Source organism: Puntigrus tetrazona, chromosome 6 (assembly GCF_018831695.1).
Source record: "Puntigrus tetrazona isolate hp1 chromosome 6, ASM1883169v1, whole genome shotgun sequence".
In the NCBI taxonomy this organism is placed as follows: Eukaryota; Metazoa; Chordata; class Actinopteri; order Cypriniformes; family Cyprinidae; genus Puntigrus; species Puntigrus tetrazona.
In genome coordinates, this window is record NC_056704.1 from 24,089,310 (window position 1) to 24,117,189 (window position 27,880).

A 27,880-nucleotide genomic window follows, 5' to 3' on the forward strand; every position below is an offset into this window, starting at 1 on the left:
TGAGGAAAATACTCAGGGGACATCAAAGGAACCATTGCAGGTATTTCTCAGCGCTACAACAGGACATCAGCGGCACAGAGGGACTCCGCATAAATATTTCATCTTCTCGCCCATGAATTATGCATATTCTATTACACGCCCACATAATATGATGCTCATGTCAATTTGGAGGTCCATTGCTCTACAGGGTGACGGCTATGAAATCCACCTCTCAGGTGAAATGTGATATACCGCCGGATGCCTCTGCTTCTCCACATTGGGGCTTATGGGAATTACTGTTTTACTGGAAGACGGGTTAAGGCAGTGGGTCACCGTGTCTGGAAGCAGGGTATCAGGGGAGCTGTTGGGGACCAGATAATTAAGTACCGGTCAAACCAGATAAGTCATATTTCAGATTAATTATTTAAGAATCCTTAAGATGCATACAGTGATGTATGAAGATCAGACATCTGATGCTGGATAGGGAGGTGTGTGAAATTAAAACGCAGCGTAAAACATGATTTGGACCTTGCCATCGCACTACTGTCATATACAGATTTGCAAGAGCATGATAAAAAAAAAGACAAGGCATACACAAACACTAAATTAGCTATAATCAATTGAATTATAATTTATCATAACTGTTGAAAAATGAACAAGATTTCCAAATGATCTTATCAATTTATATGCAGTGCTTGTCGTACTAGGTACTAGAGCTGTTGCTATGCTGTTCAAAGCTGTCCTGATTTTTCTAGAAAAAATTGAGGTAACATAAACATGCATATTTTTGGTACTTGGTAATAAAATATCGCAGCTTTGCATTTACAAATACATGGACATGCTAGATGTACTCCAGCGGGTTCCACCTCCCCCATGATGAGGAGCAAACACATGACCGCTGACATATAGGCCAATCACCCTCTGGACCAATCAACACACTCGAATTAGCCTTTCAACCAATCAGCTTAACCCCGGGGCCCTGAGGACTGTGTTTTACTGTGATCTTCGTGCCCCATTATTTGAATATATTTGCATATATTGCAACCCCATTGCCTACGCAAAACCCAGCACCCCATAACATTGTCTTTATCTCCAAAAAACGAGACAGAGGTTAAAGAAAATTATACAATATCAAAAATAAATGAAAAAGATTTTATGCTTTATTATTTGCCTATTTTTTTTAATCTTCTAAATAAATGTTTATTGTTGTTATGCATTATGCTCATTTATAATATACTAGTTTAGGTTAATTTACATAACATAATGTCAATGTATCAGTATATGCAAATTTAAAATGAACCAAGATGAATAAATGCTTAAAATGTAACCAAAGTGAATCATTATAAAGTGTAACCGTTATTTTTATATAGAAGTCAACATCTATATTATATATAACAAATGGCTAGGCTTTCACGGGTCAAATATTTAATGTGTAAACAGATCATTGTTGAAGGCTTCATTCATATGCTTCTTGTAAACTTTTCAGCATGCATTTCAAGCGAGCCGCCATGAAATCCAAAAGAGGAATTAAAGCCCTTTGTGTTGCCATGGTGCTTGTAGACTGACAGAACTAGAAGCAGGGGAGGGATTTAGGAAGAAGGGGGAGGGTCATGAAAGCGAGCCGCCCTGTGATTGGCTGAGGCCATGTCACATGTGACCTTTGGAATGCTAATGCTTAGATTCTCTCTCTCTGCTCTGCGGTAAAGCTTACAGCACAAACACAACCCAGAAATGGTGTAGGATAGCAGGAAAGCAGGACGTAATCCAATCCTAGGAAGGAAAGGCAAAGCCAAAGCGTAAGGTAGGCATTATTTATGTGCATGTTGTGCAATTCCTTCCTTCTGGTGGATCCTAAACAGGGTGGAAGGATTTAGGCAGAGGGGACGTGTTTGTTTTCTTACTGCATGCTTCCAGACCTGTTTCAAAGCCTGCCAGCCCACATCTGACAGCTCAAGGGACGAAAATGTGGATGTGAGGGCACTGGTCTGCGGTTGGCAAACCTGTAAAGACAAAACATACTTTCAGTAAGACAACAATCCTATTTTGTAACACAAAACCTGCCATAATTGTGTATAAAGTGAAGCTTGAATGCCTTACATTGCTTACTTCAGATAAACTCTGAATTTTAAAGATGGAAGGAATATTATCAGCCTTTCTAACAGCATACATTTCAAAACTGAAGGATATTCCATTCAAGGTCAGTTTCCTTCACGCCGAGTACAGTACGTATGTGCATCCGAAAGAGTGAAGTCTGGGGTCATGGCCGGGTCATTGTGCCCTTGGCATTCCATGTGACCCACATTAGGCCAGATTATATAGAATGGATACCATGTGAATGAGTGCGCCAGACCACAGTGCAATTGGATGATTGTGTGCATGTGCATGTGTGCGTACGTTTAAACCGCTCCTCTCTTTAGTACTTCCAAGTTGGTGATTCAGCCAAATAACAACACAGCTGGATTAGAACGAGAGGCGCAAATCGCTCCAAACCAGATCCTGTGACAAAAAAAAAAAAAAAAACCCGTCTGCATGGCATTAAATCCAGATCGTTCTGATTTGCAGATTCCCAAACATGCAAAATTCCATTCTGCCTCATGGAATTGCAACGCTGCCACTCGGTTCAGCTTGTTTGCCTTTATAATAAACACGCTTGCATTATTTTGATAACTTAGGTGCGCTCGGGCCTTTTTGTTTTCACAGTAAACAAACCAGTTTCATGGTGCAAAGCAACCGCCTCAGCATTCCAATCAAACTCCGGAGGGACAGTTTCATTTAAGTTTTAATTAGTTGTTGAGTCACTGAGGAAGATTATAAAATCATTCAAAGCAACAAATCTGACAAATATGACTGGAGTCATCTCACGAGTATACGTTAATTAAACGAAGACAAAAACAGTAAATTACTCGGTGCACCTTTAATTTAAATGCTGATGTGTTTATCAGGGAGATCAATGAACAAACTAGGTTAGCCTTATTAAAGAATAAATCAGTGATAAATCTTTTTTTGTTGTTCGTAGAATGCATATAAGATTGGTGGTTCCAGAGGACAGTGTTGTTTAAGTTCTAAATGGTTGTTGTAAAGTGAATGAAATCATTGCATAAAATGATCAAATGACTTTTGCGGATTCAAAACAGGGAATTTAAACTAGCTATGCATTTTCAGAAGAAAATCGAAGAGCTGATTTGCTATGCAAAGCATGTTCTGGACTTTCACTACTAGGTGGATTTATAATCAATTTAGCAATATTTCGTGATATTCTAGTCTGACAGATGTAAATCGTTAGTTTGACTGTTTAGAAAGTACATAGCAAACCTCTCCTCAACAAGACAATGAGTAATAATAGCTATGCTTGTCTTAGAAAATACAGTCTGTGTGAAAGAATCTGTCTGTCTGCCCATCCACCCATACTTTAATCCAGAAGCTTTTCCTCTAGCTGTCTGTTAAAGTGCTTTTATTAAATAAACCATCTTCCCTCCTTTGTGCAGTGACCCAGAATTCTTGTGAGTGGGACTGAAGGTTAATTGCACTGGGAGCCTGATTGTGTGCGCTTACTCTAACGTGCCGATTACTTGAAGGAATTAGAGCTTCGAGTGTCTCAGTTTTAACCCAGAGTCAAAGACGGATCCCTCTGTGTGCATATAAACGTGTGTTTACCCGGCTTAAATTGTGGGTTTGCACAGTCCATGCTTTCCCCGTAGATATGATCGGCTTAATTAAAGAAGTCCAGATGTACTGTAACTTATGTGCTCTCGGATTCACTGATAAGTCTAAGTGTCCACATGGTGTTCAGTCACTGACAGCGCAGGGCTGATGTCTACATTCTCCAGGAAGACCATAGAGGTGTTCTGCTTTGTAGCACCGTGACACTGAAGACAACAAATGTTAAACAGAAAGAACATGAGCTTGCCCAAAATCTTTTAGGGGAAAAAGAGTGTGCGGTTTTTCCACATACTACTCTTTTGGCAAGATGTTTTAAATTCAAAGGTATGAATATTGGCATATTAAGGAGGACTTTTAAAAAGAGCGGCCTGGAGCAACGTTTATTTATTTTATAACTAAAAGCGTAACTTCTCACCTTTGAAACATGCTGTAAATGCAACATCAGGCAAAAGCAAAAATGAAAAAAAAAATCATTTACTGTGGAAAGCCATAGAACAAATGTGCTATTTGCATGCACCATAGTTCAAGTAATACAAAAATGTCAAATAACAGGGGTTACTAAGACAAAGTTAGCTGCTCATATGATTTTATTATATTTGTTTTCATGAGACTGAAAAATAACATTTTTAATAGGCTAATATGACTTGAATCTTCCTTTTAATGAGTGTATCTATTATTTTAAACAAAAGAAAATTATAAAAAATTACTCAAGTGTACCTTTAATTAAAATTTTGATAAATAACCCAAACCACGCTAGCTATATAAAAGAATAAATCATCGAATGCTTAACAACCAATGCCAACATCATTATTCTTTTTTTTTTTAACAATCATAATAAGGTTTGTGGTTCCAGAGGTGCTCATTACCGACATTCATATCCTCCTTCCCATTAATAAGTATGAGGGCCCCCCTCCGTAGCCCATCTTAGTGGTCATCATCAGTGTACTATATTCACAGCCTTCTTAGGGAGAGTTAATCCATCTCCGCTGCATTGATGCTGAGGGAAACAGAGTCACTTGGGAATGTCTGTCTGGGGCCGTAGCAGCTCTACCGCCACAGAATGGGGTACCAAAGGGACACCAATTAACGGCGTCTCAGAGGAAAAAGAAAAGAGAGCAGGATAGAAAGAAGGTGAAAAAGGGTTACAGTGAGGCTTTTCACTGTCGTGCGCTGCCATTAGACCAGTGGAGCCCACCGGCAAGTGTTCTATGGCTGTGATTTGTTGTTCAGGCCATGTAGTAGCTCAACTGCTTAATTGCTTGTATTGCTGCGTAAAAAATATCTCCATAAGACGGAAAGATGTTATAAACATTAACATCATGATTTGTCATAAAGCTGGCCTAATATATGCTTAAAAACATATACTTATAAAGAATGAATAAAATCTTAATGAACTTGAATATCATGCAACATAATGGATACAGATGTACATTTTAATTGATACATTGAATGTAATTTAAACACAGTATAGTTCAGTGTTTATAGGTGACCCCAGTATAAAATTAAAAACTAGAAAAAGTCTGTAATTGTCAGTGAACTCACGAATCAACGCACAGGCTGATGAAATAATTTAAGGAACAAAACAATACATGCATAAAAACAAAAACAAATAAATTGAAAATAGAGGAACTCTTGAAATGCACTCTTACCAACATATTAACCAGAGTCAGCGCCGACAGACTGAGGTTTACTACGACTTTTACCGCAGTCAGTTAAAATGCACTAATGAGTCCAAATTTAGTGATGTGAGAGACCGTAAAATCAGCATTCCTCCATCTCTCAATGCTCTCGCATCTGTCCTCGCCCCCTCCGCCGCTCCCGGTGGCTGCCCACCCCCGCCTCATTTCCCTGCCCCCCATTCATTTCATGCTGAGTGGATGAGTGAGTAACTAATATGGATCAGACCCAGACCAGACAGACAGCAGCACCCCCATCCCATCCCATCCCATCCCAGTTTACTGCCTCTTCCTCATCTGTCCATCTTGATTTTCCCATCTATATCTTTGCCCGTTTCATCGTATATTCCAGTTATTTTTCTCTGTTCACGCTCATTCTTTCTATCCTCTGTCTTCTGAATGAAGCGCATGTGAAAATGACAATGAAACAAGAGGGAGGTGTTAGACAACATAAAGAAAAGGAATAGATTTAACAGTCGTGCTAAAAATAGAAAGTCTAAACCACAATGGAAAGACTAAAACTATATTATTCACAATGATTTTTCTTTACTTCCCATCTTGCAATCTTTTCCGTCTCTTCATGCGGTTTCCACCTTGCCAACCTACTTTCATCCTCCTCATTCCTTCTCTAACCTTCCTTCTTCCACCTTAATTTATCCAGCCCCACCAGAAGCTAATCTATATGCTAATAAGCAGATGGCAATCAATGACGTTCATGCCCGTCTGTGTGCAATCAATATATTATATGAGAGAGTACATTTCAGAATAACACAGCCCAGAGGTGTTACACAATAAGTGCCTCAATTTACTTTTCAGGACAGTGCCGTTCTTATCTCCTCCTCCAAGGTCAGAAAGGCCCCCTTGTATGTATATTTTCAATTTAGTAGGGCCTCTTCAGAACGACCAGAATGGTCTTTTGTTGTGCCCTGATTTAAACGGGTCCCAAAACCCCATTCACTTTCTGGAGCACGGACAATCTGAATAACACATCGGCCGCATGCGGTCTGTTTTTCATGAGTGTGTGGTTTGATTGTGATTGCCACAGCGGTTGGGGGTTTATACCCTTTGCTAAGTGATGCTCTAATCACTGATTATTAAGAGGCAGCCTCATCAGCACAACACTTCATCAACCAACACTGTGAACTACAGCGTTTTCTTCACCGTGTCTGCGCTTGGTGTCTCTTTGTCTTTGTTTTTAGCACCTGCATTAAAGGCGCTGTGTGCGACTGTGCTAAAGCATAAAATATAAAAAAATGGTATGTTTGCAAATTATTAAGAAACATGATTTCCTCTGAAAATCGACGCAATCGCCAGTATTCTGTTTTGACATGAATGTTCCGTGTCAGAATGTCTGTTTTTTGTTTGTTTGACTCCGCCCACTGCGCACGAGTTGCCAGTTGTCAGAATACGCAGCGTATTTCTGCCATGGAAGCGAGCAAGCAAACTCCATCAGAGATCGCAGATTGTACCCACCATTTTTTTTCCGAAAATGATCTGTGACCAGAGGCGCATTAAAACGAATTGAACTCATCAGCTTTCTACTGCATTCGTTTCTGTTGCGTAGCCTCAATCTGGCAACCCACGTCAGTGACGAGTCTGAGGAGGAGGGGAAGGAGAAACCAACATTTTGAATTTGGACTGCAGCACCCATTTCAACCACTAGCTGTCCATATTACATACTGCACATTTAAATACAACTTATCTTTACTAGAATATTACATTTGCTTAAAAATATGAGTGTGTTACTCGTATACTCGTTACTTGGGTGTTGCTATGCGGTTGCTAGGGCATTCTGGGTTCTGGGTGTTCAGTAAGCCAAAATAAACTCATAAAGATGCTAGGGTGTTTTAGCATGGGATCATTATAAATCATTATACTCAGAATTGAGTTTTATTGAAGTCCCTAACCTTTAAGTATTATCAAAACAGCATTTCTAAATACATTTATAACAACACTAAATATAAGTATGACTGCCATCAAAGTCTCATTTTTCAGGACAGGCCTTTTCCTCTGTTTTGGCAGGACGAGCATCACTGGTGAATATTCTAAAAGGGGGGAGCCGGTGGTGCTTATAGAGGGGGATAAAAAATCATTACCATCATCCTCATTAGAGAAGAACCAATTGTCCAATCAGCACACAGCTCTGCAATAGGGCTCCAAAAGGCACCCCCAGTTGGCTGTCGCTAGGAAACCACAGAACTGGGGGGGGGGCTCGTATGCGTGTGTGTTAGATGGAGAGAAACAGGGAGAGAGAGAGTGTGTCTGTGCCTGGCGACTGGGACGGTGGATGCTAGCGGTGATCTGGCAGGATTGGGGTGCAGAACACACACTAGACAAAGAAGCATTAGGGTCCTGAGGCATGGGGCTCACCACGGGGCCAAACGGAGCTCGTGCTGCCCCTCAGAAAAGGTAGGAGCTGGGTTTTTGTCTGGAAGGTGGGCCCTTGGCTAACCTGGATGTCTGTGAAATCTCTCAGTCCATGCATATTGATGCACGTCTGTCTTCCATTTCCATCCTCATCCTTCCATCTTACCTAACGTCCTTGTAACTTTTTTAGATTTTTTTGGAACGGATGTTTAGTTTGTTCTGTGTCCTGGAATTACCAAAAGACTTATTTTTAGCTCTACCTAAGGTGACAGTACATTTAATAGTTGTTTAAACTGTACACTGTATAGAGCCTCTTATTGGTTGCATGCATATGGTTGGTTGGACCGGAAGCCTCAGAGGGGCCCGGGACTTGGACTCAACAGAAGATTCCCTCTCATTAGCAGACCCACTCAAGTGCTAAATATGAACCAAGCAGGCTTTAATCATAAGTGTATGGCATTTCATGATTCATTTCCACCAAAGCACATTCTAGCGTTTACTAAGAAACACAGCTTGTAACATCTAAAAAGATTGTGATAGAGTACAAGCATAGTATGTGTACTTTTTCTGCAGTACATAGTATGCATACTAAGTATGCAGCACAAAAAAAGCATGACATACCTACATTTCAGTTCCAAATTATGAATTCACCAACTTCAGCTGCAAAACTGCACTGTTTACATTTTTACAATAAATGCATTATATATATATATATATATATATATATATATATATATATATATATATATATATATATATATATATAAAAACGCATTATAAGATACATTTTTCTCTTGTTATTTGTGTGTTAAGTTCTTTTTTCTCATGCGTATTTGCTATGTACGGGAAAAACAGGACACAGTCCAATTTTTATTTGTCAACTACCCATATCCAATTTTTAAAACAAAATTTATTTACTGAATTATTCATGCAGTGTAGGGTGATTGTGTGACATTTAGCATGCTGTTTGAATCCTTTATCGTTATATATACTTATATGAGCACAGTATGTAGCAAAAAGCATGCTAGTATGCCACTGCGAACACACTAAAAGAAACTTACGCAAAACCCAGTGTCTTTGCGTTTGTCAAACATTTAATAATTTTCTAATTCTGTAACCATGTTCCCAGATATCCCTATGGCCTTTCCATTAATGCATATTAATGAGGCTCAGGACTTATATTTAGATTATCTAATTACAATGCCCAACTCCATTAGTTCTTTGGAGCGCAGGAAATGGCTTAGGGGGAGGGCTCGTTGATATTACACCATTTCTTGGCGTAATAACAGACCTAGAAAGGGGGGAGGCATAATGGTTTGTTGTGGGTAAAGAGGGGGCGATTCGGGGTAGAACGGGAGGGGTGAAGAGTGTTTGGGGTTAGTGCTCTCAACCACGTGCGTGCGAGTAATTAAATGAGTATAATTGAAACCATGCCACACTTCCCCTCTAAAGCACCCCCCTCTCTGTCCCAGCACTCGTTCTCTTTCTGTCCCCCATTTCAATCCCATTACCACTTTCTGTCCCTGAATAACAAACCACAGAAGACAGAGAAACAGAAAGAAAAGGAGAGAAGTCATTTAAACAATAGTGCCTATGGCGATTCTGGTGATGAGATTTAGAGGGGTGAACCCTCAGCCCAGACACCTATTTTTCATTTATTGGCCCTGATTACATGCTTCATTTTATATATGATGGGATGAGCTGGCACATGAGTCTTTTGTGACATCTGCATCTATGTCTAAGATTAAAGAGCTTTATATAAAGAGATTTATAACAAGCCCTGTCCGCTGCATTTGTGCACACTGCAAAAATGCTTTTCAATCTAAGATTTTTGTTTCTAGCCAAAATATTTAAAAAAATTAAATCAAATAGGTGTTTCAAGACGAGAAAATTTATTTTGTTTTCAGAAAAATAAAAAAAAATCTGTTTTTACATTTACTTTTTTTTGTGTTTTAAATAAGATAATTTTGCTTACCCCATTGGCAGATTATTTAGCTTTTTCTAAGCAAAAAGTCACTTAATTTTGAATTGTTTCTTCTGAGAACAAGACCATAATTTTTATTGTCTAGAAAATTCTTCTTGATTTAAGAATATGTCGATATTTATTATATTATGCTGTTATCACAAAATGATCACAGAAAATTACTTGACATTAGTCTAAAAAAGGCATCATGCCTATAGGTTTATTAATGCAATGTGGAGAATAGTTTTTTTACCAAATCTGCATTTATCTGATAAAATAATATTTAGAAATTTTTGAAATTATTATGATGTAAAATAACTTCCACTTCAATATATATTGAAATGTAATGTATTCCTGCGATACAAAGCATAATTTCCAGCATCTTTACGTCAATATGCTGGTTTGTTGCTCTATAAACATGAAACAGTTGTGCTTCTTCATATTATTATAGAAACTCTGATGCCTTTTCAGGATTCTGATGAATAGAGTTTGAAAGAACAGATTCTACTTGGAATTGGAAACTTTAGTAATTGTCTTTACTGTAATCTATAGTAATTTGTCTACTTTTGACAACTAAATGCATATTTCCTGAAATATCTTCCCACACAAAATTACTAACCCTAAATTATATAGAAATAAGCAAATGTGCAATTACTGGAAATAAGATTAAAGGTTAAAATTATTGTCTGTGGTAGTCACGAACTTGCTGAAGAAGCTTAAATTTATTAAATCACTCTATATATAAGTAATGACACAAACACTGTTTGACAACCTTTAGTGTGGTTCTGTATCGCATATTGACACGAGAAACTCTTCTGACTGGACGTGTAATCCATCTTCCATGGCCGTTCATGTGCTGGTAACTGGAGACTGCTGAGAAAAAAGGTTTACTGAAATGTAACACTTAAATTCAGTGTCCGGAATGAACTCTAATACAATTATAATGTCATTTCCAGAAAAGTACAGTAAGCGAATGAAGTGATGTTTACATCAGCTCGGATTTTCCGTTTGTATATAAACTTTATAAAATAATACTGTGATGGTATCAAATGGTAATATAATGACACTTTGCTATTTACCATGAAGCTGAATGACTGCTGTATTTATAGATCATGGTATTTACGTGAAAGTATTTCAAAGAGCACTATGATCATCATGAGGGTTGCACGATAAATTAAAATTAAACGGAAACCATGAAAAGGTTTAGTGTGATTTTCAAAGCCAGGGTTTAATTGAGTCTCCAAGATGCTTGAAGATGCCTGAAAAACTATGCACCAAGTACAATAGCAACCTCAAACACAAAGGATGGTCACGCCAAACATTGATTTAATTTAGTTAGTAGAACTCAATTGCTAAAAATGATCTATTTATGACAGCGTCCTCATTTTATTGCATATTTACACAGGTGACTAAAACTACTAATAGTACTGTAGCTTTGCAGGTAGGTTTCTTAAAGCATCTTGGAGCATGTTGCCTCTGGTTTGTTCGGTTTCTTCATGTCACTGGATGATGATCAGATCAGATCTCTGTGGACTCTTGTGCAAAAAAAAAAAAAAAAAAAAAAAAAGGGATTATTACAATTAATGGCAAGATGAATGTTTGGAAATGTGAACTGATATTTCCTCCTAACACACTACAGCAAAAGATAGGAATATTTTATATATATATATATATATATATATATATATATATATATATATATATATATATATATATATATATATATATATATATATATATATATACATACACATATATACATATAATATTTGTTATGTTTCTCTGTGGGTCTCAGCTTGCGTCGAGTGTGGCAGCGGGGCGGCCGTGGTTCGAAGGTGAGGCATCGGGGAGGCACAATGGAGGGCGAGCAGAGCACTCCTGCCTCCAGTGCCGGCAGCAGCAGCACAAGCACCAGTACCTCCACCGGCACCAGCAGTGCCTCCACTGCCAGCACTGTCAGCTCCAGCAGCAGCAGCAGCAGCACGAGCAGCGGAAGAGCGGCCGTCCCACAGATATCTGTGTACAGCGGCATACCTGACCGACAGACTGTACAGGTACGCTCACACTAAAACATCACCATTACTTCACCCATAGACAGCTGAGCTCAGAAGCGCGTAGTAATTGTGTCGATAACATCTGCGCGCATGTTAGCGATTCGCCACTTCTCTCGTCAAACTTTCTTGTATAATCACTCACTGCATTGCACCACACATCACTGTTTTCTTAGACGTTTAATTACTATACTTTTTTAAATCCACACTGCCATCTGCTGGTGTGTTTTTTACTGCAGTCATAAGGGGAAAGACAGCAATTTCCATGCTATATGCATATTCATAATTGTCCTCTGTTGTGGAGCAATATTGTTTATTGTTGACTCAAGGGTTGATTTTTGACCTCTTTCTACTAATACATTAAGAGGCTGACAATTAGACACTTTTGCTAAATTTCAGCCGAATAATATAATAATGGTAATAATAATCTTTTATCCTATTTAAACACAGTAATTGCAGTGCATTGAGTAATTTATATATATATTTTTTTTTTTTTTTAAACAACACCAATTATAGTAATATTAAGGGTCCTATACATTGTTGTTGTTGTTATTATTAATAATATTATGTTTTATATTTGCGTAAAATGTTGCTCAAAAATGGCAACATCCAATCAATCCACAGAATTTTAATTATTTGGGCTGCATTGTTTAAAAATTGTGATACATATGAAATGTACTGGAAACAGGTAAGACCCCGCTGTTTCAGTCAGAGTATTCTCAGATTGATCAGACACAAGCAGCACTGCTCATTAAACTCAGTTCGGGCTGCACTTTACTCACACCAAGACCAGGGGTCAGGATGCCTGTTGCCTAGCAACTGTGCGGTTGTGGGCAGTTCAGCATTCAGTAAGACATAAAGGAAGTGCAGGATGACGGAGAACATATTATAGCTGGGGAAAAAAAGATCTAAGGTATCATTACCGATGAGAGCGATGCACTTATCTACACTGCCATCATATACAGAACATATTTTTTGAACGTCTGCTCTTGTTCAGGTATTTCAACATCTTGTTTTAATTTTGTCCTGAATGTTTTTGTCATATTATGGCATGCTAGCTCAGAATCTGTAGCATCTGTTAATCTAGGTAGGTTTTTGTTCCTACAGTTTACTTTTATACTGGATGTATAAGTATCTATATGGCTTTCAATAAATATAATAATGTCACTGTGTTACTGTTGCTATTATGCTTTATTAGACTTGCAGTGGTATATGTGCATAAACAAGCCTTATAATACAGTGGTTGACATTAGACATTTTCCTACTCAATTAATATTATGATATTAAATATTATGATAATATAACCATATTGAACATCAAGGCTGACTTAAAAACAAATATGGTATATGAAATACAGCAGAAGAATCAGATATATGCTGCTTTTTTTTTTGTTGCAGTTCATTTTCAGTCCATAAAGGGGAGACAAATGGATATTATTGAGATTATGTGTGCCAAGTAAACATTAAAAGATTAGGATTGTAATCTGACCTATAACAAACATTCAACACCACCTTCAATCACAGCTTGCAGTAACTTATGATTTAAATATAAACTTTGTCAAGTTTTTTATTTTTTTTTATTTAGTTATTTATTTTTTTACTGTTATCTTGCTCAGAGATGCAAATTAATGATATGGTTGTGTTTGGAATTATTTTTCGCTTTTGAAATATCGCAAAAACAGGAAATATGGTGTCTAAATTAACTTCTTGATTTTTGAATTGTTGTAAAAAATACTTAAAAAAACTATAATGATATTATCGCAGACGATATATATCGCGCAGGCCTAATGCTCCGCATTTATATTGAGATTTCTGACTTTAAAAGGTATCTTAGCAAATATGAGAAGAGTTTGAGACACTTCTGAGATTGAAACTCTAGAGGGGATGTGAAATTTCCCAAACAAAATCTTAGAATCTTCATTAAACTCTACATTTCACGCCATCTAATCTCATTGCTCTATACGTGAACCTAGATAACAGCGAGATTGAATCAGGTTTCTCACTCTTTTTTGGTCTCATTTGCATGGTAGGTGATCCAGCAGGCGCTACACAGGCAGCCCAGCACAGCGGCACAGTACCTGCAGCAGATGTACGCAGCTCAACAGCAGCATCTGATGCTGCAAACGGCAGCTCTACAGCAGCAGCACCTCAGCACAGCGCAGCTCCAGAGCCTCGCGGCGGTGCAGCAGGTCAGTTAGCGTCCATAGTCTCCTGCAGAGAGACAGAAGCAGAACACGTCCAAATACACTCTTACTCTCTCTGTCATGTTTCTCCCTTCCAGGCCAGTTTAGCAGCCGGCAGACAGACTTCAAACCAGAATGGGACCTCATCTACCCAGAGCGGGACATCACAGACCACAGTAAGCTTTTGTTTGGAAGCAACTACTAAAAACAAGCAGCTCATAATCACGTCAGTATCTTTGTTTGCATGTGACATAACATTCAGGCTGCTCATGTCACAACTCTGTCTCTCAGATTAATTTAACCACGTCCCCTGCCGCTGCTCAGCTGCTCAGTCGGGCCCAGAGCGTAAACTCCGCCCCCTCTGGGATCTCCCAGCAAGCTGTGTTGCTAGGCAACGCCTCAAGCTCCACCCTGACAGCCAGCCAAGCTCAAATGTACCTGCGAGCACAGATGGTGAGCACACCTGTATAGACACAAGAGTGTTTCATATTTGTGAGATTGCGTTTTATATTTTATGTATACTTAAGGAGCGAAACGCTCACTTTTACTCAGTCATTGCTTTTTTGCTAAATGCCAGAAGTAAGATAAGTTCAGCTAGGCTATTGATAATTAGTGTGAGCATCATTTTACAGTTTATTTTTGCAATGTACAGCTTAACAATAAAACATTACAAAATAAAAATACATTTGCAACAATTTACATTTGCATAAATCTAACTGGATGACTGTTATTGTAACAACAGGCTAGTTATCATAGTTTTAATATGATATGCATAATGCTTTTACTGTTGTAGTCTAATGATCACAAAGTTCAGTCATGAAAAGGTCATATAAAATAATCTAGTGGTACTTGAATTACTTAAATCAATTATTTATAAAAAAGACGCATTAAATGCTTTAGAATAGACATAATACCTTTACAATAAGTTATACATAAAGGCTTAAAGTAAAAGTGTTACCATATTTTGTGTAGGTATAAGCTGTTTGATCAATAATTCACAATATTGATAAATGATTACAATGCTATACTTACGATGGTTTACGCTGCATGGGTATTTGTTGGCTCCCGTGAACACTAACAGTTCCAGGTTAACCCAAGTACGATGGAGAGTTTGGAGAGGAAGTGGTGTTAATGAGCATCTTTATGTGATTATTTTACGACTATTTTAGGCTCAGCAGAGTAACCTCGTGCATGTAGCCAGGAGTCTGGGCCGAGCCGTCCCTCTATCCTCTCAGCTGATTCTGGCTCCTACAGCTACAGTAACTGCTCTACAGTCTGACGCTAATACAGCCAGTAACACACAGTCTGCCTCTGCACAGGTACACACACACACACACATGCTGATATACACTACTGTAATACATGCATATTCAAACGTATCCGCAATTTTACAGACATTTCTTATTGCCATTCATGAATATGCTGTGCTTAAAACAATTATCTTCATGAAACATTCATAAAATTGTGGATGTCTTGAATCACATAAATCCTTATTTACAGAACAACTTGCCATTTAAACTATAATATTAAACATTTTATTGTGCATCGATTCTGCAGATTCATCCACAAATACTCAAATGATACTCAAATGAGAATCAAGTGACACTTAAAGGGGTACTATATCCTAAAATAATTTTTTTTTCTACATGTCGTTCCAAACCCATAAAAGCTTTGATCGTCCTCAGAACACAATTGAAGATATTTTGAATAAAAACCGGTAAATTGTAAAGTAAAGAAAAGTAAATTGCACTGTCAAGGTGAAGAAAAGACATTGTTAGAATAGTCCATCTGCCACCAGTCGTTCAACTGTAGTTACAGTGGTTCAACTATAACTGTAACTACATGACAGTAGGATAAAGTGCCTCATCTGAGACATTACATAGAAGCCTGTAGCGCCCCTCTGTGGTGACCAATGCAATACTCCATAAATATTATTAATTACTAATAATACTAATTCAATTTACAGATTCTAATCTGATTAAGATTACGATCATTACTCCGAATTATAATAACAATTCCAACAGGGATATTGTGTATATTACAGGTGATTTTGTGCAAAAATAACTTTAAAATACTGCAATTGAAATGTTGTGATATATTTGAATTTAAAGGTTTATTGGCTGATTTATGACGTCACAGGTGCAGAACCTCGCCCTGCGCAACCAGCAGGGGGCGTCTTCCGCCTCTCAGTCCTCAGGTCTCCAGGCACTGAGCTTAAAGCAGACTCCCATCTCCATCCAGCCCACTCCGCTCATCAAGACACTCAGCCAGAGTGCTTCCAGCTCGGACACCGGGAAAAGCAACATGAACGCTGCTTCTTCGGATGGAGTGAAGAAGGCAGAGGAAGGGCAGACAGAGATGAAAGCTGTTAACATGAGTCGCAACGTGTCCTCGTCACATCCCTTAATTGCACCAGGTAAACTCAGACCCATACGGCCTGTAGTGCTGCTAAAATATAAATATTAATAGTAAACTATTCCACTTTGCTGAGACATTTTTTGCAAAGAGTGTGAATTTAAGTATTTATAGTAACATCCCTCCATTTGGTTGACATTTAAGCCAGGGCTGCTTGTCATCAAGCTGCTTTTGTCAGAAGGGGTCCAGAAATGCGCACACATTCATTTCACTTCAATAGAAATGCTTTCTGACATGTGCACTCTAATGAGATCCAGCTTCACTTGTCTGTCTATCACGTCACACACTAAGTACCAAAGAAAAGAGAAATGCACCCAAGGCTACATTTGTTCTACATGGCTTACACTCAAGTGCATTAATGCATATGTGGTCTTTGAAGGGCACACCACACTTTCTCAGATAAGTCTTCCATTGCCCGTCAACATCTGACATACAAGCCATCCATCATTTCTCTGGTCTCTAATCATAACAGCTCACACGGGGCAATTATCCTGTGTATTTAGAAGCAGGTACTTGGGCGTGTTGAGGCCGGTACAGACTATGCTATGCGTGCGTTTTGGTAGAACACAAAAAAAAATGTCCTAAGATTTGTTTACAAAACATATCTAAAAGTATCTTAGGGAAGATCAGCACCAGTCGAGTGCCAGAAAAAGTAAAAATAGGCCTTTTGTGGAGTCTTATGTGACCAAAGTAAATTCAGGCCATAAAAATTGTAATTCTAACCTTAAAATTACTAATGCAAAATATATTTTCACACCAGTTACCAGAAAAAAAAAGTGAAAAAAGCAAGAAAATGGCACACAAAAACCTTTGCATTCAATAAAAGGAAAATTTGAATAAATATTGATGCTTGATGGCTGAGACTAATGAGTACTGATTATTTAAAATATGCAATGAAACTGCTTGTCTCTAGTGCAGCTACATTTGTGCATTTACGTCAGCTTGCTTCATTTCAGTTTCTCGTTAAAGAGCTCCATTTCTTTGACATTATACTATGTCAGTGATCGTTTGCAGGTGTAAGGTTTATGCCACTGTTTATGTACTCAAATAACCAGAAGGAAAGGAGATTAAACGAGCTTCAACTTGATTGAACAAGTGTGTTTGAGAGGGTCCAAGTGAGCCTCAGTGGGAGAGGAAGGGTAAAAACCTGACATGTGTGTTGGGATGTAGTTTCCATAGCAGTGTGCTCCAGAGAGCTGATGTGATGTGTGTTATGATTCAGTGTTTTCCCCTTGTGCATTAATGATATTCACAGAAACTCAGCCTGGATTATTCTCTTAGATGAATCGTCTGCTTTTAAGAAATGCCCAAATGTTCTAAAAATTCAAACATTAGAAGAAAAATCACGTGAACGTGGATACTAACATACCGAATATTGTACTGCACTCAAACTACTGAAGTGAAAATGACATTACTTATTGCAGAGAAAATGCACCCACATAGGAAAATCTTGCTCAAATATTGCTTCTCATGGATTAAGAATCCGAGCACTTTGAGAGTCTTCGGAAACCCTAGAGGAGATGCAGATTTGTTATGAAACACACTTTGAGAATAGACCCAACATTTGAGGAAAAAGTAGATATTGTGTGTCTTCAAGCATATATGTCATTGTTTTAATGTGTTATGTGTTGTGGCTTTGCATATAGCTGAACGTTCGGCAGGAAATTTCGGGGTTTTCCAGGGTTGCGCTCTGCAGGGAATAACTCATCAACTCCTTATTCTGGACATCCGGGAGAAAGAAATAGTGAGAGAAAGCGAGCACAGAGGATTGAGTCATCTGAACACACCATCCCACATCATTCACATTAGACGGAAGAACATTCCCACACTGAACCTTTTCTGTTTGCTATTAAGAGTTTTAAAGAAAGACTGTATTTGTTCCTGACGTCTGCTTCGCATATCCGGTGTGCATGTGACAGAACACACACACACACACACACACACACACATATATATAAACATAAAAACCACACTCTAGCTAACTTTCCAGCCAGTTGGAGTTCCTCAGATTCCTTTACCGCTCATAAACTTTTGAGGTTGTGATCTCAATGTGCACAACTCTTAAGGTTTTGTGTTTGAATGTTCTCCTGCTGAGTTAATATTAAATTTTAACACGCTTTCCGGCGAGTCCTCCAGTCAAACACCTAATCATAGTTTTAAAACTCATCCAGTTTCCATTGTCACAGTCCTGGAAAACCCAACCACAGAGACCAGTGTTATTAGATACAACAAAAAGGCCAAACTGAAGAACAAAATAAAACCAAAATAAAGTAACAGATTTATTAAGATGTAATCAAGGCCCCCACACATTGGTTTTCCCATTTACTTTAAAAGGTGCTGCTGTATGTATGTTTTTGACTCTACTAAACTATAAAAATTCTATAATATGTTTGCAGATATTTAAGAAACATGCTGAGTTAACATGCTCGTTTATCTGAAAAGCAATGCTACGGTCAGTTATTTTTTGAAAATGTGTGTTCCAGGCCAGAACGTCAGCCTCTGTTTTCGGGTTTGTGAAACCCACCCAAACCTATGAAATTCCATGTAAATTTGGAATTGTCAGTTTAATGTTTATTCATGTGAAACAGTATGTGTACGTAATAGTATGTGTTTGTCTGTGGTTTCTCCTTCCAGCCTATGCCCAAATCCAACCGCAGGCCCTGATTAAGCAGCAGCCGCAACAGTTTGTCATTCAACCCCAAGCCCCACCCACCTCAAGAACCCAGCCTCAGTTACTGCAGACGGCCTCGGTCCAGCCCCACCAACAGACAGCCTCATTGGCCATCCAGAGCTCTGCCCAGACCTCATCGGGGATCATTCCGGTTTTGCCTAAACCAGCGCTTCACAACCAGGGATCGGCTCAAAATCAACAGGCCACCATCTTCCATTCAACCGTAAGCCACCATGCACTCAGCCAGCACGGCTCACACACAGGCCTGGCCCATGCTAAAGCTCAACCGGTCCAACTGACAGCCATCAACCTCCAAATCCAACCAGCACAAAGTCAGGTAAGAGACTGGATTGTAGATTAAGAATAATGGGCCACATTCAAACAAGAGCACAATTCATTTTTTGTAAATCATTCCTAAAGCCGCTCTGACATAAGTTTCAAATTCAAAATGTTAGTTGGTACGAAAGAAATGTACACCTACTATCTACAAAGTAAATTGGCCGTAAACCATCATTATGTGTTAGTTTTAGCTTAATTAATAACAGTACATTACTGCTTTTTGATGCACTATAATTAATTACCATAATTAGCATAATACTATTTCACAAGTTAAGATGACAGTTGAAAACACTGCGCCTATCATTGTAATTTTTCACCTAAATGTCCAATCAGTGACTGAACAACAACGAAGAAGCTAATATTGGGAGTTACTGCATTTTTTATGTTCAGTAATATTCTTATTCAAAATTAGATCCTAGTAATGCGTTAATGTTGTGGATGTTCCAAATCATAGCAAATAAAAGAACCTGAAAAAATGCTGAGCCACCAAAGCATCCTCAAATGCCACCAACTGTCTATTTTCAAGAGTGCCTGGCTATGTTAAATGAATATTTGTGACTCTGGACCACAAAACCAGTCTTAAAACACTGGGGTATATTTGTAGCAATGGCTAAATATACATTGTATAGGTAGAAATTATGAATTTTTCTTTTAAGCCAAAAATCATTAGGATATTAAGTAAAAATCATTTTTCATGCAGATATTTTGTAGATATCTTTGATTAATAATACGCACTGCTAAGAACTTCATTTGGACAACTTTAAAGGTGATTTTCTCAATATTTAGATATAATATTTTTTTGCACCCTCAGATTTCAAAATTTCGAACGGTTGTATCACGGCCAAATATTTTCCTACCAAACCATACATCAATGCAAAGCTTTATTCAGCTTCCTGGATATGTACTTTACGTATTTGTAATTTATAGGTGGGTTATGCTATAGGTGAGTTATGCTAATTGTGAATGATAATGCAGCCTATTTACGAATTATTGGAATTCATTAACATGCATTTTTAACTATAAAATCGTTCATGAAGCATTTATCAATCAGGAAGAGAGTTTTTCCAACGAAGGTCTGTTTTAGGGGTAAATAACTCAGAATTTACTCATACATTTATGCAAGTTTCAGAAGCAACTAACTTCTTTTATAATATTTAGGCTTCAAGACTTGCTCAGGAAGACAAGGAGAAGCCCACCTCTTTGGTGGTAAGAGAGATTTGCCCGCCAGTACAAATGCAGCCAACCACTACGACCCAAGGCACCGTCCCCCCTGACCAACCCAAAATCGACACTGTTAATGCTACATCTCAAATTCAAGGTACAGTGGCCACAAAGAGTATACTTAATACTTAAATGTTTTATTATAATGTATATTTTGGAGAGAACTCAGTCCAACACACTAACCAGTAAAAAAGATAGAAATGTATACATTTCAATTAGGGCTGCACAATTAATCACATTTTTAATTACAATTACGGATGCCACAATTACATAATCTCTCAAAGCGGCAATTAATCTTTCAAAATTCAGTTATGGTATTCTGCATGCTTAAGATGCATTCTTTTCTTTCTACATGTCATCTTAATGGTTTTTGCACTGTTGTCATTTTTGTTGTAGTGTAGCATTATAATACTATGCATATTTTCGCTCTTTTATTCAAAGACGAAACCAATCCAATGTTCGCATTTGAGGCGCGACTACAGAAAAACGATATATTTATCAGCTGTTTTTAGCTTGTTTATTTAAAAATGTGGCATGCGGCCGCTTCAAGCAATGGTGTGAACATTATTAAACGTAAACTGTGATCGCAATTAATAATCACAATTACAATTTCATAAGGGAGTAATCAACAATTAGGATTTTTGTCAATCGCGCAGCCCTAATTTCAATGCATCAGATCACTTTTTGTGCAGTGTTTTGCTTTAAATGTGTGCTTGTGCTGCTATGTGACTTTAAAGCGGTTTTGTATTTTCTTATCTAATGCGATTACATTCATACATCGTACGTATAACTTAAGTGTCCACAGATTTTCTGAGGCCACTGTATCGAATACCACGCAGCTTGCAGGCGTTTGAGGAATTAAAAAAAAACACAGCTGCATTAAAATACAAAGCTTTCGACTCCCACACTGTGAGCCAGAATTGCCAAAAGAGAAGGCAGTAGGATGAGGGGTGGCCTGCAATTCCCACGTACAGTAATATGGACCAGAATTGACTCTGGGCCGGTCACGTGACTTCCTAGCCTGGCAAAAAGGCACTAGCAGCTCTCCTGCCTAAATCTGTCATTGACTTAACGGACTGGCTCTGGACCAGGGTGCTTTCCTACCTTGGGATAATGCACGGAAGACACAACCGCTGCCACAAGCCAGTGAAAGATTCACTGAACGTGTCACGTGACCTGCTGCTGCTGACATCCAGGGAAAGAGTGAACCGCCTCCCTGGCACAATGTGCGGCGCTTGTGCGTGGGAGTGAGGCGCTAGAAAAGGAGCAGCGCACACCGCTTGTCGCGTAGAATCGCACGCGTGGCGGGGTCTGGATATTCTGTCACTCATATAATCGCAATGAGGCTCCCCCCTTGCTTTGAGACGGAATCGAAGAGCTCCCCTGGGGAAAATGACTTTTTATTGCGCTTCGTCGGTAAGCTACAGTATGTCTTGTGTTTCGGAGCCAGTAGTTTGGGTTAGTGACGTGAAAAAACTTAGAGGCGCGTTTCTTTGAACTGTGTAAAGTTGACAGGCTTTTAAAAAGCAACGCAACCGACCTTAGTTTAGTAGTTTCTCTGTGGACCGTTTAAACAGCGCAGGACGTAGTAAACAATACAGCAGAGATGCATTTCAGTGATTAAATTGAACGACAATTTCTTAAAATAGCAGTTTTTATAAAATAAAATCATTTACTCACCATGGTATCATTTAACCTTATTTCCTTTCTTCGGTGAACTTCAGTTACGTTAACGTTATGCCATTTACATCTTGATCAGTGGCGGCGGATTCCATTGAAAATAAATCAAATAAATATTCCATACTTTAATATCTTAAGTACTCTGATGTTATATGGAAGTTTTCGTGTGAGGAACAGAAAAAAATTTGACGTTATTGGCAGACAATCTTCTCTCAAATATCATTGACTAAAGATTAAAAATGGCTCGCACTGACTAATTGGACGTCATTGACGTTAAACGCCATGACGTCCAATTAGTGCGGCGAGCCATTTTTAATTTACATGTAAATTAAAATGTTGTATGTAAATTTACGATTTACATACAAACGTCAGATGCCTGATGTTTTACATACAAAATTACGGCATAATAATAATATAATAATCATATAATATAATAATAATAATAATATTATTATTATTATTATTATTATTATTATTATTATTATTATAGTTTGTAATGGCATGGGAGAGTAAATATAGTGGGGGAAAAAAACATTAAACCATCTAGCTTTCGCTGGTTTAAGAGATATTGTTTAGCAATTTTATTTTCCAGCTGAAGTATTCCTTAAACGTTCGTAACCTTTATAAGCGCATTGTTTGTATGTTATTCCTAGCAGCTGATGTTTGCGCTGCCGATGTTGTTGTGGTTGCTATGGTGATGAGCAGATGCTTTGTTTCTGGCCCGCCAGGCTCTGTGGAGACAGCGCGAGACCCCACGGGAGCACCGGTTACACCGACCATGACCTCGGCGGCCCCGAGCGAGCCGCCTCCGGCAGCTGTGACGGGAAGTGCGGCACAAAACGGCGAGAACAAGCCACCCCAAGCCATTGTGAAGCCACATGTCCTCACGCACGTCATCGAGGGTTTTGTCATTCAGGAGGGAGCTGAGCCATTCCCTGTGAGTTGTAATAAAATGACTTCTACTGACGTTACTGCTATTAAAAATCATAAGTATTTTAAAGATAACAATAACTGTTACAACAACAATAATACGTATAATAATAATAATTATTATTATTAATAATATAAATAATAATAATTGATTATTATTCATTAAAATGATTACAATATTTAATATTTAATAATTAACATTTATTAGGAAAAAACATTTATTTTATTATTTTAGTTGTTTCTAAAAATGAATTATTAATAATAGTATAAATTTAAAAGGGACATTCACTCAGTAATAACAATAATAATAATGGGTATTATTGTTAAGAATTACCATTGTAGTTATTATTATTATTTATATTATTTTTCAATGGACTATAAAAATCCATATGAAATTTAGACTATTAATTCACTGATAATAGTAACAATTGTTATTGTTGTCAATAATTATTGTTGTAGATTATTTTAATTATTATTATTTACAATAATTTAATTCCACAATAATAATCACTGTATTATTATTATTATTATTATTATTATTATTATTTATTTATTAATAAATGACTTTTTATGTGTTTTGTGCAAGTTGACTGCAGTTTAGTTTGACTGAACATCAAAGTAAACTGTAGGAAAAAAACGAGTATTCCAGTGATCAGCTTGACATCATGTTTGTATGCTGTATTGCCAGGTGGAAAGACCGCCGGCGCAGGCAGACAGCCCCAAGAAACCAGACACACAGCTTCCCTCAGATCCAGAGAAAACAGCCAGCAGCAATTCCCTCAGTGCCACAAACTCAGACATGGAGGAGGCTGGACAACAAGGTGGACATTCAACTTAGCAGATTCAAACAAATACTGTTTTCCAAGATCCATGACCTTTTTAAGTGTCAGGATTTCAAGTTTTGAAAGATTGAAAACCCGCATTGTTATGAACAAGGGAGCGTCATTATGCATTAGTGATAAGAGGTGATAAGATATGGATTTCCTGTTTGTGAACTTTACCATTGAATCTTTGTGTAATCAAGGTGCAGCGTAGTAGTGCCTCACCGTTCCATTCATTACACACAGACACTCATTCGGCGGCTTAATATTTAACTGAATGCTTAATTATTTAATCATGTTTCATTCAGACACGAGGACTCAGGAGGAGCCAGAGGAGCCCAAGCTCACATGCGAGCTCTGTGGATGGGTTGATTTCGCCTACAAGTTCAAACGTTCAAAACGCTTCTGTTCCATGGTCTGTGCTAAAAGGTTAGAGATTCCAAAACTCATAAATGAAAATATCTAGAAATGAAAATTAGTCAAAACGGCATAATACTTTATGGGTAATTTGGGTTCATTTAGGAAGTTATAATGCTATATATATATATATATATATATATATATATATATATATATATATATATATATATATATATATATACACACTTATTCATTATTCAGCACTTCTTCATCATGCTACTTATGTACCGTATGGTAATATATAACCCTCTTGAACAGATACAGTGTAAGTTGCACGAAGCGGGTTGGTCTGTTCCACCCCAACAGAACTAAAACAACCAATCAGATAAATCAGTGGAGAAGGAGGAGGCCTCATAGTCCCAGAGGCAGGGATGCCAAAAAGCAGGTGAACAGCAGCTTCAATGCGGTAGTGGTTCATCCCACAATATTTTTGTAATATATAATTTATATACAATATATAAATGAATGTATAAAGTAAATCATCCTCATATAGCCTCTTGTTTCTTTTCCTGCAGCGGCTCCCTGTGTCTCAGCAATCTCAGGGAAAATCTATATCCTCACCGCTCCAATCTCAGCCTAGTCAAGGAGAGTCCAGCCCCTGCTCGGATATCTCCAGCTATGAGGAAGCAACTTCCCCGCTCTCTGCAGCCAGTTCTGTACCAATCGTTTCTCAAGGTGGGGTGCCTGTTAATGATCCTGAAGAGCTTCCTCTCCTCAGTCAGCACTTCCTGCCAATAGACCCCACCAAATGGAATGTGCAGGAGGTTTTCGAGTTCATTCGCTCTTTGCCAGGTAAGTCGCTCGTATCATTTGAGCATATGTATGTTTTGTACTATATTTGTACTAAGTGCTTTAAAGGCATTACTGTTCAAATTTATGCTTTTTTTCAACAGGGATACATAGTTTATCAAAAGTGAAAATTGGTTTCAAATAAAGGCTGCTGTTTGGGCTTTTCTATTCATTCAAGGAAAAAATTTAAATATAAATTCACGAAAATACAAATATTGATAATGATAGTAAATGTTTCTTTAGTGTTTAATGATTTCTGAAGACGGGAGTAATGATGCTGCAAATCTAGCATTTATCACGTGAATAAAATTATATAATAAAATATATTAAAATGTTAAATATTATTTTATTTTAAACTAAAACTATTTTGCTGTTACTGTATTTTTAATCAAATAAATGCAGCCCTGGTGAGCATGACTCTTTATTAAAAAAAATGATCCCATTTTATATTAGGTGGCTTTAATTACTATGTACTTACATTTAAATTAATCATTAGGCACATTGCACTTATTGTGTACATGCATGTTATTACATGTTACATACTTTTAAAAATACCTATATGTAATAACATATGTAATTAATCTCTGTAATTACATTTATATTTACACTGACCCATCCCTTACACCTCAACCCACCCTTAAACCCATCCATACCAGCAAACCCGTCCCTAACCTTACCAGCATCCCACTTCAATAGCAGCAAAAGTGTTCTGCCATACAATATGACCACAATAAGTACATTGTACATATATTTTCATGCAAGAACATGGTAATTAAGGCCACCTAATATGAAACATTTTATTTTTATCTTGTATAAAGATAGGATGAATGGAATGTTATCACTGAAAACAATATAATATAAAGATAGGATGAATGGAATGTTATCATGAAAACCAGGTTTTCTACAACAATAAATGACTTCAATTTTGTTTAAAAATATACTGTTTACAATTAGGTTGCCAGGAGATTGCAGACGAGTTTCGTGCTCAGGAGATTGACGGACAGGCCATGCTGCTACTGAAGGAAGATCACCTAATGAGTGCCATGAATATAAAATTAGGACCCGCCCTCAAGATCTTTGCTCGCATAAACATGCTGAAAGATTCCAAACCTTAAAAAGGCAGCGTGTGTGTGTGTGCGCGTGTGTGTGTGCGTGCGTGCGTGTGTGTGTGTCCTCTGATGTCACTGACCTTGACCTAGTGACTACAGCGCCCCAACTGCACTACAACTTTTTTTTTTTTTTTTAATTCATATCTAAAAACTTTATACATATTGGGGCTAAAGCCCAAAACTGCACCTCCTCAAGAAAAGAACTGAAATAAATTCAGCTGGAACAGAAAATGACCCGACTACCTATGAAAAATTAAAAAAAATCGCTCAATAGTAACTTATACCAAATGGAAGGCATTATTAATCAGTGATTTGGAATTCTGACTGGGACTCACAGATCACTGGACTTATCTAGTAGTATCGGTGCTCAGAAGAAGTCTTTGGATAATGTACGCGTCACAGTGCTGTCCAAACAGAACTAATATTATCATGTGGTTTTACAATCCCACATCTTGGCCCAGGTGTCTCTGGATTGTCCGTTTTTTTGTTTTCAGGTACGATTTTGTCTTATTGTACATGTCAGATGCTTTTGTACAGTACAAATATGTTTAAGTAAATTATTCTTACCTTTGTGTGTGAGTATTTGTAACAGAGTTGAATCACAACAAACTGGTGCTATTTCATATTTACTTTAAGAAGACTTGAATAACCGAAGCACAGTAATCGAATATTCGACTTTAAACCTGAAAACCGATATAACCTGTAAGAAGGGATCCAGTCTGAAAATTTCAGCAGCGCCTTATTCGATGGGTTACTGGGAATGACGCTATGTTTGGTTTTAATTGTGCCCAGATTTGTCATTGTATGTTGCTAGAAAGGATTGTGATGATGAATTGTGTTTTTTGTACAATGCTTTGTGAAATGCCTGTATTTATCAGATGAATGAAATTTGTAATATAACATTTTTAATGAAGGATTTTTGTCTCGACTTGTTTCATTTTTTTTTACCCTATATCACCTTTTTTTTAGTATTATTTTAAATTTATAAAAAAATTTATTACATCGATTTAATGATATACCTAACCAAGCTTTAAAAAATAAATATATTTTTATGTTTCTGTCATTTGAAACCAAACCGTTTAAAACACTTATTTTTGTGAAACGTTCTGCTTTTAATTTTCTTTAAACAACATGCAAACCAGTTTGATATTTTGTTAAAGACATTTGTTAAAGACATCTATAGTAGTCAACGTTTGAATAAAAAAAAAATCACCAAAATTGTCCTTAGACAAGAACGTACTTTGGCTTTAGGCTTTAAGATAACCTTAGGATGACATCCACTTCAAATGTTGACTACTGTAAACTCTGAACGTCCAAATACATTAGAGTCCGCTCTTATTATGTGTAGGACACCACTAGGGGGCGCGCGTGCATTTTATCAAATTTATCCAAGCCGTCTACATATTTTCAAAGTTTAGGATGCGTTTTACAGTGGTTGTCTATCTATCTCGACCCTGATACCGTAAAAACTTTATTTTCACAGAAACCAGCACGAATATGCCGCGATTAAAACTTGGGAGTCCGTGACCGAAGCGCGCTTTATAATCTCACGGCTGCACAAAGAATCCCATTTTATAAACTTTTCCTGTCCCGCCTCCTGTCCTCGC

At 37.6% G+C, this 27,880-nt stretch overlaps 1 protein-coding gene across 3 annotated transcripts; it reads left to right on the forward strand.

The window, feature by feature from the left end:
* The first annotated feature begins 1,681 nt into the window (after positions 1-1,681).
* phc2b (polyhomeotic homolog 2b (Drosophila)) lies at positions 1,682-27,189 on the forward strand. Of its 3 annotated transcripts, none has more exons than XM_043242845.1 (15): positions 1,682-1,780; positions 11,441-11,699; positions 13,726-13,884; positions 13,977-14,054; positions 14,170-14,331; positions 15,048-15,197; positions 16,018-16,294; positions 18,928-19,301; positions 20,462-20,621; positions 22,933-23,141; positions 23,823-23,955; positions 24,264-24,384; positions 24,634-24,760; positions 24,891-25,167; positions 26,119-27,189. In XM_043242845.1, exons 2-15 carry the CDS (start codon positions 11,502-11,504, stop codon positions 26,277-26,279), a joined length of 2,586 nt encoding a protein of 861 aa, XP_043098780.1. In that variant the 5' UTR covers positions 1,682-1,780; positions 11,441-11,501; the 3' UTR covers positions 26,280-27,189. The 3 variants fall into 3 exon arrangements, with proteins under 3 accessions (XP_043098780.1, XP_043098781.1, XP_043098779.1); XM_043242846.1 differs by lacking the exon at positions 1,682-1,780 and adding an exon at positions 1,871-2,003; XM_043242844.1 differs by lacking the exon at positions 1,682-1,780 and adding an exon at positions 7,572-7,724.
* The last annotated feature ends 691 nt before the right edge of the window (positions 27,190-27,880 follow it).

Coding starts and splice junctions, on each gene's coding strand:
- phc2b (XM_043242844.1), top strand. CDS start 7,675: ATGGGGCTCACCACGGGGCCAAACGGAGCTCGTGCTGCCCCTCAGAAA. Junction 13,885..13,976: donor GCCTCGCGGCGGTGCAGCAG/GTCAGTTAGCGT, acceptor TCTCCCTTCCAG/GCCAGTTTAGCAGCCGGCAG. Junction 14,332..15,047: donor TGTACCTGCGAGCACAGATG/GTGAGCACACCT, acceptor CGACTATTTTAG/GCTCAGCAGAGTAACCTCGT.